At 39.9% G+C, this 16,600-nt stretch overlaps 1 protein-coding gene across 3 annotated transcripts in view; it reads right to left on the reverse strand.

Annotated features, from left to right (window-relative positions):
- TLN2 (talin 2) overlaps nt 1-16,600 on the reverse strand; it is a 129,221-nt gene that overhangs the window by 50,705 nt on the left and 61,916 nt on the right. For all 3 annotated transcript variants that reach the window (XM_088172405.1, XM_014879150.2, XM_088172404.1), the window contains 14 exons: nt 15,698-15,802; nt 15,206-15,361; nt 14,228-14,329; nt 11,436-11,512; nt 9,649-9,829; nt 8,565-8,678; nt 7,851-7,959; nt 6,971-7,179; nt 6,729-6,827; nt 5,513-5,680; nt 5,111-5,405; nt 4,054-4,220; nt 2,896-3,024; nt 1,409-1,522 (listed from right to left, as the gene is read on the reverse strand). In XM_088172405.1, the coding sequence (XP_088028531.1) occupies nt 1,409-1,522; nt 2,896-3,024; nt 4,054-4,220; nt 5,111-5,405; nt 5,513-5,680; nt 6,729-6,827; nt 6,971-7,179; nt 7,851-7,959; nt 8,565-8,678; nt 9,649-9,829; nt 11,436-11,512; nt 14,228-14,329; nt 15,206-15,361; nt 15,698-15,802 (2,025 nt within the window). The remainder of the gene's footprint in view (nt 1-1,408; nt 1,523-2,895; nt 3,025-4,053; nt 4,221-5,110; nt 5,406-5,512; nt 5,681-6,728; nt 6,828-6,970; nt 7,180-7,850; nt 7,960-8,564; nt 8,679-9,648; nt 9,830-11,435; nt 11,513-14,227; nt 14,330-15,205; nt 15,362-15,697; nt 15,803-16,600) is intronic.

Raw genomic sequence — 16,600 nt, forward strand, 5'->3', positions numbered from 1 at the left:
ACAGATTTTTTTCAAGAGAATGTCCTGCTTTCAGAAAAACTTTATCTTTTACACACAAGCACCTCAGTCTACTTTTCCTTGGCTTTCAGCAACACAAACTTCGTAGCATGGCTGGAACATTTGCAAGCATATATTGCTAAAACTTTATTCCTGGACTGTCCACATTCATGGTCCTTGTCCATCCATTTCACAATAACACTTGAGCAGCACAATACTAAACTCCCACCACCACAAAAATATAAAAAAGTAGATACTGAATCTTCTCTGTTATCTAATAAATAAGCATCCAGACAAAATTAGAATGAACTGTAAAGAATAGTTATCAGGTTGCACTTTCTAAAAATTCATACTGGAATAGAAGTTTTCTACAAGACAATTCTGAAGTATACTTGAGCTCTCTTATTTAATTCCAACGTTTCTTAGGATAGCACCACAACAAGAAGTAATTGGAGATTGTTCCCAACATAACTGCTGTTTGATGCAGAAGAAAATCCTTCTGCATTCTACTGTGTTTTGCAAATATGGCTTAAACACAAAAGGGAACAGTTTCTCAGACTCTGTATTCTAGCTTGGAACTATAAAAATGTGCTTGACTTCGGGCATACCTTAAAACCTGTGATCTTAGAGCTTTAACTTCAAGCTAGCAATCATGGTAACCCTACTGTAAGATCTGCCACTTCTGTTTTCATGGGACATTTAAGGTCCCAGTTGGTTGGAGGTGGAACCTCAGAATAGCAGGAGCAATTGTTAGTTATATGACAATTACATAACTGATAAGTTAAAGAAGAATTTCACTCCATTATAGTATAAATCACTATTGCTACTCCATCCTTCATTATGGAAAATCCAAAGGTTACCTTTATCCCACAACAGACCTCAGTCCCATTTCACTGCATTTATGATTCAACAGCCTGTTTTAATGATCCCTTGCTGAAGAACACACTCATACACTGAATGCGTGGCCAAAGCTGAGAATCTGAGTCAGGGTATCACAAATTCCTGAGCAATTGGACCCCTCTGTACAGTGCTTCCAGCACAGCTCTGCATATGTTCCATCACTGGCTGATCTGTACCAAAACTTGTAGTAAAAGGACTTACTTCAGGTGAATTGGCTGTTGCTGAGCAGTTACACACCTGTGCATCCTTTTCCAAGGTGTGTGTAACAGCCAAGTGTTACATGGCACTAGCAGCAGCTCAGCTTTGCAAAGCTCTACAAACAGCAATGCCCACATAAACACAGTAAATGAGGGCTCTCCAGAATCCATGCACATGAACATATATAATGTTATTTGCCTTTTTTTTTTAAAGCTCCTTTTGAGGCTGCAACAGTATTATAGAAAGTGATCCTCATCAGTTCCCCATAAAGCAGAATTCAAGAGTTATTTGTCAAGGGTTGTGCTGTGTTTACCTTGCAGCTCTGTACAAGTTGCTGGTGGGCTGCTGTGTTCTTATTGGAAACAGCTGCATTCTGAGAAGCTGCAATAGTCTGAGTAGCAGCAGCTGCAGCTTGTTTAGCTGCAATCTTTGGAGAAAAACAAAGTTAAATTAGTGCTAAAACTGAGTAATTCAGAGGATGAAGCACACATTATTATGGGTAACTTAGACAGTAACAACATCGACAAAATAATACATTTTATCCCTTAATTTGACTTGGCTTAAGAAAACTTCAACTGACCATCACTGCTCTTCTCTCAAGGTGAAAATTATTTGAATATTGTTATCCATCTCTAATTTGCCAATGAAGAAAAAGGCAGACTTGGAAGCATTCTATGCCCTTACTCTTTCATAGTTTAGGTTTCAATAAGAGGAAGATAAGTGAACTACAAAGAGCAGAAATGGTCTAAACAATGAGCTCCTTATGAAGGCCAGAGAAAACAGGCAAAGTACACCCAGTGCCTCACACTGCTACATTGATACCTCTGACCCAGGACCCCAGGGAGCCAATTTCTCCTGAGATTGTTCTATGGCAAAAGCAAAGATACTAAAATGACACAGAGGTACAAAATACGGGCATTTCTGAGTCTAAAAGCATTGTGAAGACCTTCTTCAAATCAACATCTCCTTATTGCAAAAATAAAAATTCAACAATTCATCCAAGGTTGTACCATACTAACAGGCCCACTAAATAGAAGATTTTACTCCTTTGAAAGGTAGTATAAAACATATAAAATACTCTTTGTATAAAACTTCCTTGAATGCAGTTAGAAAATTACAGACATCAGCCTTTATTTCCTAAAGTACTTCTGATTTTTAGTTCTAGACAGATACAGCAACTTAATGTATTTCTCGAACATGGTTACCTTACTGCATTTCAATCAGATCAATGCAAAAATCACAGTTGCAAACTAAGAATTACGAAAACTTTCTTTTCTTAATCTGCCTTTTCTTAATTTTCATTGAGAATGTGAAGATCAAACTTGGCCTACAAAACAAACTTCCACAGTATTTTATCCTTAACAAATAGCCTTTCTCTTCTTGGCTGGGCCACTAGATAGGATGTATCTTTTTACTTCTGTTTCTGCTTCTTGACTCTGAGGAATTTCCCAGTTCAACTGGATATGCTGTGAGCTAACTTTGTAGAGAAATTCCTATGGAATCTATATCCTAGTAAAGCCACCAAGAGATACTGTGTGTAAAAGGCACACCACAGAGATAAATTGACACAGCAGTGAAGCCATTTCAGCTCAGCTGTTTAATTTTAGGACTAAGCCACCATCAGATGCCTTGTGAGTCAAATCCTTTCACCACTTTACCACATCTGTGATACAAGTTACTCAGTTTTCTGAGGACTATGTTATGATATACTGGCATGTCTAATTCTAAGCTTTGGACTCTGGAACTGAGTTTATGGTGCTGTAATTCTCAGCTTAGCACTTGCACTAGATGGTTTCCAACCTCTAATCTGTTGACAATTTTCTTCTTGATGGCATTCTGTGCAGCAGCATTTGTAGCAACCCGCAGTCCCTCTGCTGCTTCTCTCAGACGCTGCTGTTGATCCTCATTTTCAGGATTGGCTGCAGCTCCCTGCACAAAGTTTTCAAGAAAAAACCGTAAGTCTGAGTAAAAATGATTGCAGAAAATGTGGATGAACATTGAGACTTAAGCTCAGATAGCATCTGCTACATCAGCATTCATATTCCTTAAACTACCATAAGGAAAGTTAGAAGAACACTGACATATTAGAAAACTACAAAGACTGTTTCTAGTGGAAGGCTGTTAGTGTCTGTCTGGTAATTAGAGGAAGAAAGCTGAACATTTTCTTCATATACTACTTTAGGTGCTTGGGAAGAAAGAGTTTTTTATCTGCTTCCCCTATGATCTGAAATGATGTACTTGTATGAACACAGGTTTCTGAAAAAATCCCAGATCCGGAAATTCCCAATTCAATATGTCAGTATTTCAGTAAATGCAGTCCAAAACTTGAAGTTTAGCACAGTACATTTTCTCCATTTGAAGTCAGAAAATACTGCAAAGACAATGATAGGCAGCCAGGCATACAGAGCTTGTGGAGTCCCAGCAGAATGGCTGGCCCTTGTGCTGTAAAACACATTTTAGTGCAGGAAACAATTCAAAGGACATTGCCCCGTAGCAGATTGAAACAAGTTTCCAGCACGGGAAGGGAAGCAAAGTTGTGATATTTGCCTCTCTTGTGAGAATGAGAAGGGAAACAATACAGGCAAGATTCCCCAGCTGGAAGGAAACTGTTTCTTAGACAGGGGACACTGCTTTATAATGACTCCAGTAAGAGATTGCTGTGCTTCTGTTGTTCCATTTGTACTGGTACAGGACCCTGCCCCATAGCAGGTGCCCTACATGGCTTGAGTCATGAGCACTATGCACACAGGACAGCAGTGCAAGAAGATATTTTAAAACAAAAAAAATCTAGGTAGCTAATAAATTGGTTTTTGGAATGTACCTGGGGTAAGTCATTAAATGCCAAACTTTTACAGGATAAGAGAAACCACCTTTACTATCAGCCAGATCCTATTTATAGATCTCTCTTCGTTGTATATAGCCTTACAATTTTAAGCTGACAGTTCATTTTTCTGGTACCTTTGCAGCTTCAACCATGCGGGCTGTGGAATCTGCCAGGAGCTTTGCAGCAGCCAGAAGCTTCTTGGAGTTCTCCATGTCGATCTCAGCTTCTGCATCAGACCTCATGGCATTGACAAGATCAGAGGTGGCCTGAGCCAGCACCCTCGCCTGCCGCACCATTTCACCTGGGAAGCACAACTGCGTTTTTACTTTCTCCTCTCTGTACTTCAGTCTTGGCTTCAAAACTCAGCATAATTTCCCAAGGCAAAAATGAAATCACATTTGCTGAAGTACTTTTTCACTTGAAAATTATACCCATATATACATGTAACTTGAAAGTTTCGTAAGCAAATCTTGGATCACAATATAAATGACAGAAACCACTACAGTGGAGTATTTGCAATCTAGATACTAAGACAAACAATACACAATCTGTATTTTTAGGTAATTTTGAATATATAGTTCAAGGAAACTCCTGTCCCAGCAAAGACTAATAATTTTGCTTTCAAATCACAGAGAAGATTTAATTCCTTCAATAAAAATTACCCATCTTCTTCCAGTGTTTCTGGGGAATTATCTTTTGTCTAATATAAACTGAGAACTTTGTCAGAGAACACTTAGCACCATTAAGATGGTTTTAGCCAAAAACATCTTGTTTCTTGTTTTAGAAGCTGTACTTTTTAGAAACATCTCAGAAGAAAAAGCAGATGTAAGTTTAAAAACTTACAACAAAATCTATGCATAGTAACACCAATCACTGAAGTATTTGCCCAGCTGCCTGCCTTCTTATCTGGAGATGAGAAATTGCTATACAATTCTATGAAGTGAAGCAGCAGCAGAAAACAGACAGAATATTACTGTGTTCTTTCAGCATGGTATTGATTGTTTTCACTGAATATTTACTCCATCTAGCACACAGCTATGTGCATGTTGCTGATTTATATTATGGGCTGGATCATTACCCATGACAACAGCACTAGCTTAGAAGCACAAAACAGTGAAGGAATTTTATTTTCTCGACTTGAAAGGCGCTCGTATGAATCGTGGCAAGCTACTGCTGCTCTTAGGAACTTACCGGCATCTCCCATGGAGCTGAAGATGCTCTCGGTGACACACATGATGGTGTCGGTGGCCTGGTCATAGCGGCCGATGGGCTCGCCCCTGCTGGCGAACTGGCGCACGTGCTGCAGGAGGTCATGGAGGGCCTGGCTCACGATGCCGGCAGCCGCACTGACCTGCTTCAGTAACTCGCTGTCATCCGTAGCAGCCTGGCAGGCACGCACACAGTTCTCCACGGAGCGATCCACCAGCTTCCCTGCCTCAATCAGCTGCTCCTGACACACCGGGGAGCTGATGGTGGGGCTCACCACCTGCATGGAGAGAGCACACAGAGTTCAGAAAACACTCCATCCATGGTCCATTGGGAACACATCACTGGACACGATGCTCTGCCCCTGCACAGCCACCAGCGCCTCACCTTAGCACAAGCCACAAGCTGGGAAGTAGAGAGTGCACACTGGGTAGCAGCAGCAATGACCCTGTTCTGCAGGACTGTGTCCTCTGCCACCTGTGCCACATTCTTGGCCTTCAGCACCACCATGGCAGCAGCGTTGGCAACAGCTTTGGCCAAACTCATCAGAACATCCTGGTAAAGTAAAGAGACAACACAGTCTGTGACAATAAAACACACTCAGGTGTTAATTCCTGCAATCCCTAAGTTCAAATAATTTCTTCCCATTTCCCCACTTATAATCCCATCCATATACTTCAATTTTTAGTAGGATGGAGTCTTCTTAATGCCTCTGCTGTTAAAACGACCTGGTTTTCCAGTAAAGAAAATAGTTCCAATACATTTATTGATAATTTCGACTTCACAGCAGGCAGAAAATCTTGCATTGCAAAAATCAAAGCCACTACTTTTTGTTTTGCTTTTAGATATGATAAACCATCCCTTTTCTTACCCACTCTCCAGCACTCAATGTAGATAAGAATGCTTAAAATCCTTCTCTTTGCCAAGAGCTGTAAAACATATATTCAACTAGGAATACAAATGAGAATTCTGATGGAGTTCACAGATTCACTGCTGGATGAAGTGGCAAAAATGGCCTGCAAGTTGTATTAGCAGACTCCTTGCACACAGTGCACTCCAGAGGTCTATCTGCTGCTCAAAAGCACCTTCCCTTGGCTCCGGTGCAAACACGTCCTTGACACTCAGTGAAAAAATCCACACACGATTTTTACAGAGGATTTAAGAGCACTGGTCTTAAGCTGCTAACAGCAAACACTGTTAAATCATAAGGCAGCATGATTTTGTAATTGATGCTACCATCATAATAAAGAAATTTTGTTTGTAATACAATGTTTTTTTCTACTCAGTTCACCATGTATGTCTACATGTTTACATGTACACATGCAGACAGGGAAAACACATAAAATCCACTAGATTCAATGAGCAGAAATATAGTGCAAAAAGCTCTCCATGAAATATGACAGCATCTGTATGATGCACAAAACAAAGTAGTGGTTCCTATGAAATCAGCATGCTGTGAGTTTGTAGTTAAAACAAACTTCCAAATTGATTCAATTAGCATAAAGAAACTCCAGCATTTTCTAACCACATTTTGAGCAGCCTGGTTTTATGCAGGCACCTCCTCATTAAAAAACTGCACAGTGACAAGCAACCCCCTCATTACCTGGAACCTTTCATCTGTTTCATTCTCTCCAATTTGTCTCAGTAGCTCCCCACTTGCTTGTCCAATGCTTCCAGCTGCAGTCAAAACTGTCTGGCGAGGCTGGGAAGGGGTAACAGTGAAATGCATTAATTCAAAGAAAATGAGCTTTACTTGCATTTTTGATTTCCTCAAGGAATTTCTGCATTAGTGTGCAAGTAATATGGTCAAAAAAGAGGGAATCTGAGAAGTTTTTCTTTATTCACCTCTCCTGAAGTAGGCTGCACAGCCTTCAGCAAGTCTGAAACAGCACTGGCCAAGGTTCGAGCAGCTTTCAGGAGGTCTTCTCCACTTCCAATTTCATCATCCATGAGAGCAGCAAGCAATTTCACACCTTTGGACATCTCAGTGAGGTTGGAGGAAATGGTTGTAATTGCACATCCCACAGCAGTGTAATCAGTGTCAACTGGGTCCCCTGCAGAGCAAATGTTTTCCAATGATCAGAATGCTTTAGTGGCTAAAAGGGAAACAGGGGCAGCTACAACAAGCCTCACTCTGGTGTAGCTTCTTCTGAGAAATAAGAGACATTTCAAGACAGCCAAGCAATGCCTACTAAATAATGTGTCACTGAAAAAAACCATGAGATTGCTATAAGTTTTCTGATTTCTACATTTCTTCTGCAATAATCTATCCTCTAACAGAATGTTTCTTCATTCAATGTAATTTGCTGAGAAGTCCACAGTTTCAGCCTCTTTCAATAGTACAAGAACCTAAGGTAACAGTCTTATCTCCTTTAAGCCACTCTTTCTGAATTAAACTTTCTGAAGTAAAACCCACTGTCAATAAAAACAATCTCTCCTTAACTGCCAGATCAAGGATGCTTTCTTGCAGTAACCTTGCATTCTCTACTCTGTTGGATAAGCAAGCTACATTTTATCTTCACTGACTGTTACACCTTTAGAGAAACTGAAGATAGAAAAAATTATGTCAGGAGGGACACCAAGTTTGCTCCACACATCAATGCACTTGGCTATTGGTGTGTTTTAAAGAAAATGTTCTGCAGCTGCCCCACACTCAGTTCTTATGTTACTTGATTTAGATTGACTAATAGGAGACTGCAAGGAAATCCTTCCCATTGAAATTTACCTGCTGTAAGGTTAACAACAGATGCAGTTCCTGCAGTGATTGCATCAACTTGAGAGTGTATTTCATGTTTGGATTCATCAACCTTGTTCTGAACCCATACTCTTGATGCCTAAAGAGCAATAACAAAAAGAAGAATTAAAGACTACAGTGAGGTTCTGTAAGGCAAGATACTATGTACACATCCCATTCCTTTGTGAAATTTTAAAAGTGAAACAGAAGATAAGCAGCAGGCCCTTAAAGTGAAATATGAAAGCAAGCATTTTCTTCTGCTGATTCATTAATTAGATTTGCTCTCACATTTCAACAGCTGCCCTTTTAAGGTAAATGCACACTCTTGACTGACAGTTCCCCATAAGCAATAATCCTCTGGCTCCATTCTCCTGCCCTAACCTGGATCACGAACAACAATCATATTTTGTTCTCAGTGCCTCGCAGAGACATGGAAAATAAGCCCAACCATCAATATTGCCCATAGTTTGTCTTGAACTGTACATATGCCCACAAAACAATAGCATTCCAGGCAGGTTTATGTAAGGTCTGCTACATCTGATCTCAGGAGACTGAGATGTAATGAATTCCTTAAAGAGAGCACAAAATTTTTACCCCATCTTAAAAACTTGAGCAATATCACTCAAGATCCGGGGACAATGACTAAACTGGTCTGTAAACACCCCAAAGGCCTTAGTCTCATTTCTGTGGATTAGAAGAACTCACCATGTCGTGCCCCAGAGGTGGCAGGTTATCCACCTCACTGAGGTCAGCCTGTGCCTGCTGAACGGCGTGCATGCTGCTGTTGATGGTGCCCATCAGGGCCTGCTGGGCTGAGGTCTGCAAGGCAGAGCAAGGCAATGGCTGTGCTGTGCTCCAGAGAGCACTGCAAGCACATGTCACATCCATGAAGAGACCCTGAGTGACAGCAGCCCAACACCCACACCAGGCCATGTCAGAGCTGCCTCTTCCCTGGCACAATGGAGAAAGCCAAGACCTCAAACTCTTCCCAAAGTCTTGATTCTGCTCATGCCATTTTACACTCTGGGGTACTTGCACACACATATAAAGTGCTCAACTTTCTCAGCTCAAACAATGGCCAACAAACACACAAACCTACTGAGCTGTCTTACTCACCTGCATTTGAACAACATCAAAACTCCATTTGCTTCTAGGAGATTATTATTAATTTCCTGTGAGAGCCTCCCAATGCAATCAAGGATGACTCTAAAACTAAGTTGTCATCAATATGCATAAGGTAACAGAAAAATGAAGGGGTTTAGGCAGAGCAAAATGCTGTTTGTATTGGGTGTCTGTGGCAAAGTTTTGGCTGCAGGGGTGGCCTCTGGGAGAATTAGCCATTAGAATTTTATTCTATAAATGCTGTTTGTGGCTTGTGAAAGCCTTTCAATTTAAATGAAAAGAGGCACTATCAGCTTTAAGCCTGCTAAAAAATTTCAAGGTTGGTGATATATATATACATATCTAGTGATAAGCTAGAAGTAAGATTTATCCTTACAATTGCTTACTTTTGCCAGTCTTCAAACCCCCTTTTTTTTTTCCCCTTTGAATACTTGTTTTAACTACTTAGAAGTAAAGAAAAGGGTGGAAGAATTTGCTTTAAAGAAAATGACGAAATAAGTAAAAATATGACACCCTAAATATTTAAGGGATGCTCCAAACTTATGTTTGGTAGAACAGTCAGGACATAACAGCCAGGACTCCTGGTTTTAGAAACGTGTATAACATTCTGTTTCTGGCTGCTTGCTGCACAGACAGGTGTCACACACAAAGCAAGGAGGATTCTCACAAGTGGGGGCATATGTCCTCTGTGCATCTGGCCAGTTGTGACTTGCTGCTGAGGTGAAGGCATGATGCCAACGTTGAAGGTCTCGGGGCCGCTGGAGCCGGAGCGCATCACAGCCGGCAGAGCCACGGAGCCGTGCTCCACCTTCCCAGTGCGGTTAAACTGCTGCTGCAGAATGGTGGACCTGGGGAAAATAAACCACCCAGCACAGAATTAGTGAGCTCCTGAAAATCCACTTCTCTCAGCTGGTCTTCCTCTAGGATTTCAACTGCATTTAGTAACATTGGGAAAAGCTGGAAAACTTGATGGTTATTCCTTCTAACCATTTTCTAATATATAGGAAAAAAGACAATCCGGGGCTTCTGGCAGATCAGTCATGAATAGCATTAATGAGCAGGCACCAAGGAAAGATGGCAATGTGCAATTTTGTTAAATATAATACAACAGCTTTACCCTTTACCCTTTAGAAGCATGGCAGACAGAACCAGAACAAGGTTTATGGAATAACAACTGCTTTGTTTCAGTTGTATCACAGGCTGATCAATAGAAAATAGAAGCATGAACCTCGGGGAGATCTTTGGCAAGTACTCCCAAGAACTGGGACAAAAACTTTCTTCCCCCTTTATACAAATAAGCATACACAGCACTTACAAATAATCTGGCAGTCCACCAGATACTGGGCTACAGAAAAATAAAGTTACTGCCATCCACGGTCATGAATTGCTTTGCCAGATATACTGCTCATAATTCAACATGATTCAACCTTTAATAGCCAGAAGCATCGACAGAAATTCAGGCTGCAACAACAACACTGCTGAGGGGGAAAAAATGATTTCAGCTATGAAAAAACCTTGTATTTATCTACTACAAATTTCAGGCTTCTCTGCACAGCACTTAACTAACAGTATATTCTGGAAGTGATTTGGAAAGGGCCGTATCAAAATAAAGCACATCTGAACATGTGTGATCCATCAAAAGACGCAATGTCCCACAAGGCCATATGAAATACCTAACAAATCTATCTCATATAAACTGTATACTTAACCATAAATCAAATGGACTTTTCACATACACACTGGTGACAGCCTCAAGAGTTCCAAGAAAAGACTTGAGTGGCTCATTACAGCTTATAATGTCACAAATTACAAATTTGTTTCTATTGTCTCACTGCACAGAAAGATTTGACATTCCTTTTCAAGTGTGGCCAGCTCCACAGTTCTGTGTTTTGCTATATTCAGTTACTGTCTCATCAAAACCATAATCTGATCTACTTGTACCAAACCCTTTCTTCTACCCACAGCACACATCTGAAGGGTTTGGCTGGTGAAATAAGCCAGCTCTGCTCATAACACTGTGTGCAACTAAACTGACAGGTGTCAAATCTACTGGAAACCATGAAATTAGCAGACACAAGCAACTAAAACCTTCTAAATCACACATGAAGATAAAAAACCCCAACTTTTCATCTCTGCTTCACCACCCCCCTCTCTGCACCAGCATTTTACTGAATTGCAGCCTGAGTGCCTTTGTTGAAGGGTTAAGTTAGCACGAACTGGTGCCATTGCTGGCTGCCCTAACCAACAATTTTGTGACAAATATCTGCTCTTCAATCCTTGAATGAAGCTAGGAGCCTGCTGAATTGCCTGGGGACAGTACTTCCTTCTGTTGAAATACTCAGTAGAAAACCATTCTTTAACAGTAATAACTGTACTACTTCCTTTGAAAATGCTGCTGCAGCTCAACGGGGAACTCTTAAACACAGACCATTTCCTCCTGTTGGATGCACTCACTTCTTAGGTGAAACAGATTCTTCCAACATGGTTGATTCCTCATCACCTTCAAGCCCAAATCTATCTTTACTTTGTTTCTGGAAGGGGGGAAAAAAGATAAATTAAACAATGTATTGCTGCTTTCTCTCCACCATTTCCTTGCCTTTTATCACAAATCCAAACAAATGACCTGCAGAGCCTTGTCTGGTGCTGAACACCACACTGTTGGGCAGTGAGTGACAATACAACCTCCCCTGGAAAAGAGGTACTCTTCAGCATTTAACAGCCCAGCTTCTGTACCCTGGCAGATGGAACACATGAAGGAAAAAAGCCAGCTGGTGCCTTTGTGAACAAAGGTATAAGGAAAGTGCTGAAATGTTACTGTACAGTGCTACCTACTGATGCCTTAAAATTTTAGCCTTTATATTTTTCAAATCCTGTATTGCATTAGTGCATAACTCTAAACTCCATATAGTGTTAATCACTGTCTTCACATTTTGGTCAGATAAAACAATCCCTCTAGGCCTGAGATCCAAGGACACCCAACAGCCTCAGGCCCCAAAAAGTATAAACAAAAGTGAACTTAGGAGGGGAATATGGCTTCATTACCTGAAGCTGTAATTAGAGGATTAACCCCTGATATGTAAATGGACCAAACTTGTATCTGTCTGAAAAACTCAGGACCATCATCCCATCATCATTTTGGGTGTAGCCCCTTGGGGAGGTTTTGTCTGCTCTTAATGTACCTGAAAGCCCTTCATTAAATAGATTCACTTTTATTCTTTTAACTTTGTCTGACCTCTGTTTCTAGGTAAGCCTGAAAAAGGCATCACTACTAGTAGAAAATCCATACCCATAAGCAAAACCAATAAATTGAACACTGTCTCCGAGTCATTTTATCACAGGTACTTGAAAGTTCAGGACAGTCTGACTTCAGGCTGAAGACTGAGGCAGGGCTTTTTCAGTGCCAAGAGAGATTTGTAAGCATACATAAAGGCAGTAAGCCTAAACCACTAGAAACAACAGGAAACTATAAATCACAGAAATAGTGCTTTATAAAAAGAGTATTTCTACTTGTTGCCCAGTGCAGAGAAACTCTCTGCTTTCCTTCTTGCAAGCTATATGATTTGTAGTGTGAATTCATATAGAGGAATATGAAGAGTATCCACTATGACCTTCCATTCAAGAAGAACTCCTTAAGCACATCTACATGAACACACAACTTTGGAGAAAGAAGTTGTTACTATTAGTTTGATTTAATGCACAAACTGAAACTCCCTATTTCTAGTCAAGATTCTGCTTTACTTCTCCAAAATATGAAGTAAAAACCAAAATCTACTGTTTTAAATTTAAATATACACTACTCCAGTTCTGAGTTCTCTGTCACCTGATTCATGACCTAGCACTAAAATTGTAGGACATGAGGGGTTGGGTGGAGTGAGGGGGAAAACTATATTAATAACACTTGAGCAGAAAAAAATGTACCAATCAATGTACACTGAAGAAAACGAGTTGGACCAGGCCAAACCACACCAAGAATTAACAATATGCAACTGAAAGCAATAAATCCCACTTTGAGGTATCCATCAGAGAGATAATGTGGGCTCAACAACTATGAACTGCAGCTTCTCATATGAATCATGGCTGTTTATGATTTAACCTGTTCCTAATTCATTCATTTTAAATTGACTGTGTCAGCAGATAGCAGAGAAAAAAAAAATCAAAGGACTGGAAGTGGAAATTTGCACATTTGTATTCTATCAAGACAGAAGGCTGCTTTCATTTAGCACTAGAGAGCAACACTACTTTTGACTCAAGTTTTAAATCATATACAGAAGCTTGCAATTTATTTGATGTTTATTAAACCTGAGCCTGACAGCCTCAGAGAAAAAAGCATGTGATGAATTTCAGCAATCCTCCTCAACCTCTTATTATATAACACTTCATGTTACATCCTACACTGCTCACATGAAAAAAGGCAATAAATACTTCTGGGCTACTTAACTTTGTGATTTTTACTACTAAAATCTACTAAAGAGTGATGTAGTTGGGAAAGTCAATAAAATAAAAATGTGACAAGAAGCAATCAGTGCTCTTTGGAACACTTCACTTTGCTATACAACATGCTTAGAAAGGGACCACTCAGCTCCATGCTGGTTGGCAAACTTGCCATTTTTTGCTGTTGCAATTACTTGCTTGGGAATATCTGAATACTGGAAATTTGTATCCCTTCCTCTCTCCTGCCAGGAATATTCTATAAAAACAAGTTTCAGGGCAGTCTGACCTCTTCACAAGCACTGATTTTATCCCTCTCTGCACAACTGAGGTCTGGCTCTTTGCTTTACTAATCACAGTGGTTTTAAAGCAATGCACTGTTGGGGCTTTTTGGTTTGTTTTTCTGGCCAAAAACTTTGTCAGATTTGGTACATTACATACAAGAGCACCTGGACAATTATTGTGTAGTCCTGGCTATACTCTTAAATATGCTTCTAGGGTAATTTCTTCCCACCTGATTCATCACTTTGGATTATAGCTTAAAAATCCTGAAAAATAGCTGAAGCTTTGGACTCTTCCCTGGATATACACTCAGAGTCACCAGGCCACTTTCCAGAAAATAAACAAAGCCCAGCCTGACACATGCTAGAGATGTAATAAATAGCCTTGAATTTTCCAGAAGCAGTGCCTTATTTGCAGGTAAAAATATATAACATCAAAACACAAGACTCAACACTGACTCCATGAGAGAACAACTGCAGTTTGCACATATTTGAGATTTTGCTTTTTTGCTACAGGCCAAGATGTTAATACTGTACCTTCTTTAGGATGATATCAATGTAACCTGCAATTAATTGAGAGATCTGTTCTCCTTCAGTGGTCTGTACTGAGTAATAGCTTTCCTGATATTCACCAAAATCCTGAAGAAAAAGGGAAAAAACTCAAAACTTATTTGAAAATGTGAAGTAGATAAATGAAGAAACAGTACCAAATATGAGTGATAAAATTCATATTCTGAAATCATATTGACATTTTATTATATTCAACAGTAAGTTAAACTTCTCCAAGACTCTAAAACAGTCTGTATGCAAGACTGAGGGAAGACAGAAAAATGCTTTTTATTTCAGTTTAATCACAGATGTTTCATAACTTGAAACACCCAAGAGATACTTCATCTAACTTTATCAGATTCAGTCACTTGAGGATGGAGGAAAGTTTTTCTAGAATTTAATCCTGGAGCATAATCATCCATGCAACTGTAAATTAGATGCACATTAGTCAAGTGATTGCAACTTTCTATCCTCTGCATCTTGCTCCATCACTTTAAATCATCTTTTGTATACAAACTCATGCTGCAGTGGTCTCCTATGGACCAAATAATTAACAAAATACCACATTCATGAAGCTTCTCTAAATTAATAATTGTCAAAAATACGAATGAGTCCACTTTGTTTACGTTCATATCTTGCAAGTCACAAAGTACATTATGATGACAAGCACAGTAATTACACAAGTATGAAAAATAATCCTTTAACTGTTTCATTAGTTAGGAACAAACCTGATTTAAACAGTGGTTTGTTGAAAGATTTAAACAGTACTTCTGAGGAACTGGTCTATCTAGAAGCACCAAACTACAGACTGAACCTGACTACAGTATGTGCCAATTTATTACTTGAGGACTCAGTGACTCTATATAACTAGAAAATTAGAGATAGAACAAGTGACAGTACAGAAACTGTTCCAAGTCTCCTTGCCACATAAATCCCTCATCCTCTGAATATACACAGAGAGATTACCAGAGTGAAGCTTTTAGGTGAGGCAGCCCAGCGTTTCACAGTTGTCAGTGGCCATTCCTGCAACACTTCCTTGGTCTTCTCATCCACACGCATCACTGAGTCTTTGGTGACCCCCAGCAAACGAGGAACCAGCTTGTTTTTGCCTTTCATTTTTTCCTATAACAAGGTGTGGAAGATTGTTCTCCATACAAATGCAGCTTGCCACAGGACAAAGGAAAAGCAAAATACTGACAGAAGGAAGCAACTGGCATGCAGACAGTGACAATTTAAAACTCCAGGCTTAGTTTGTCTGTTTACAGACAATGATTTTCAGCAATGCATTACAAAGCTCTGGTCTTTTGTGGATCTTTAGTATTCAGTTCAAAAGACAACTCCTTTTGTCCCTCCTCCAGGAAACTGAAATACCTTAGTGATCAAGGTAGCAAACCTTTGTTTAACGAGGGATAATCCATAAGCAAGGATACAGGATGGTCACAGCAAGAGCTCTGTTACCTTAACAAGGAAAAACGACACCCCGTAGGTGCGCAGGGAACGCGCCAGCTTCACGTACTTCACTTTGGCTTCTATTTCAGTCATCTCTCCACAGTTTTTGTGCTCCTGTAAGAGAGGTCACAATCCATTAGGCAGAACCAAAGCTTTCTAGAAACAAACAGCAACAAGGTACAGCTTTTATCTATTTCAAGATGCTTAGTTAATAATCAATACAATTAGAATATTTGAAAAAATACTGGGTAGAAATGTTAGCGAAACTATCATATAATGCCCTCATATTATAGAAAGTAAGCAACCTGGGCAAATGAAACACTCCTCTCTGACCATCAACCATTCAATCTGTGCCTCAGACCATGTACATTAAACCCCTTCTGACACAGTTTAAAATTCTAGGTATTCCTGCTATTCAACACCATTAGGTTTCATAAAATTAATGTCTCTTCATTCAGCTTTTAAAAGTCATTTAAGTGTACCAGCACCCTTTTTTCCCCTCCCAGAAACAGATTATTTATTCTTGCTTTGTGCCCAGAACTTCTGATTCATGACAGCTTCACACCTTGTACTTGACCATTTCTCAGGTCTCATAGGTACTTCCAATGGGCCTTTTTTGCCAGTTGCAGCATTATCCAGAATCTTTTTCCATCACATGAAAATAACTCTAAAGCTGAGGAACAAACAAGGATTTCTCTGAATAGTTCCTCTTGAGATACTCATCTGACTGTGTCCTATAACTCAGTATCTATTTATTATTTAACCAATGTGCTCATTAGTGGATTGATGACTACATGTAAGTAATGACAGGTACCGATCTTATGGGTAAACTTCACCCCAGCATCTGCTCTCCTCTCCAGACCACTGTGCTGAAAACTGCATCCAAATGTCTCACTATTGAAATCCTGCTTG

The sequence above is a fragment of the Sturnus vulgaris genome, chromosome 13, assembly GCF_052056855.1.
Source record: "Sturnus vulgaris isolate bStuVul1 chromosome 13, bStuVul1.hap1, whole genome shotgun sequence".
Lineage (NCBI taxonomy): Eukaryota > Metazoa > Chordata > Aves > Passeriformes > Sturnidae > Sturnus > Sturnus vulgaris.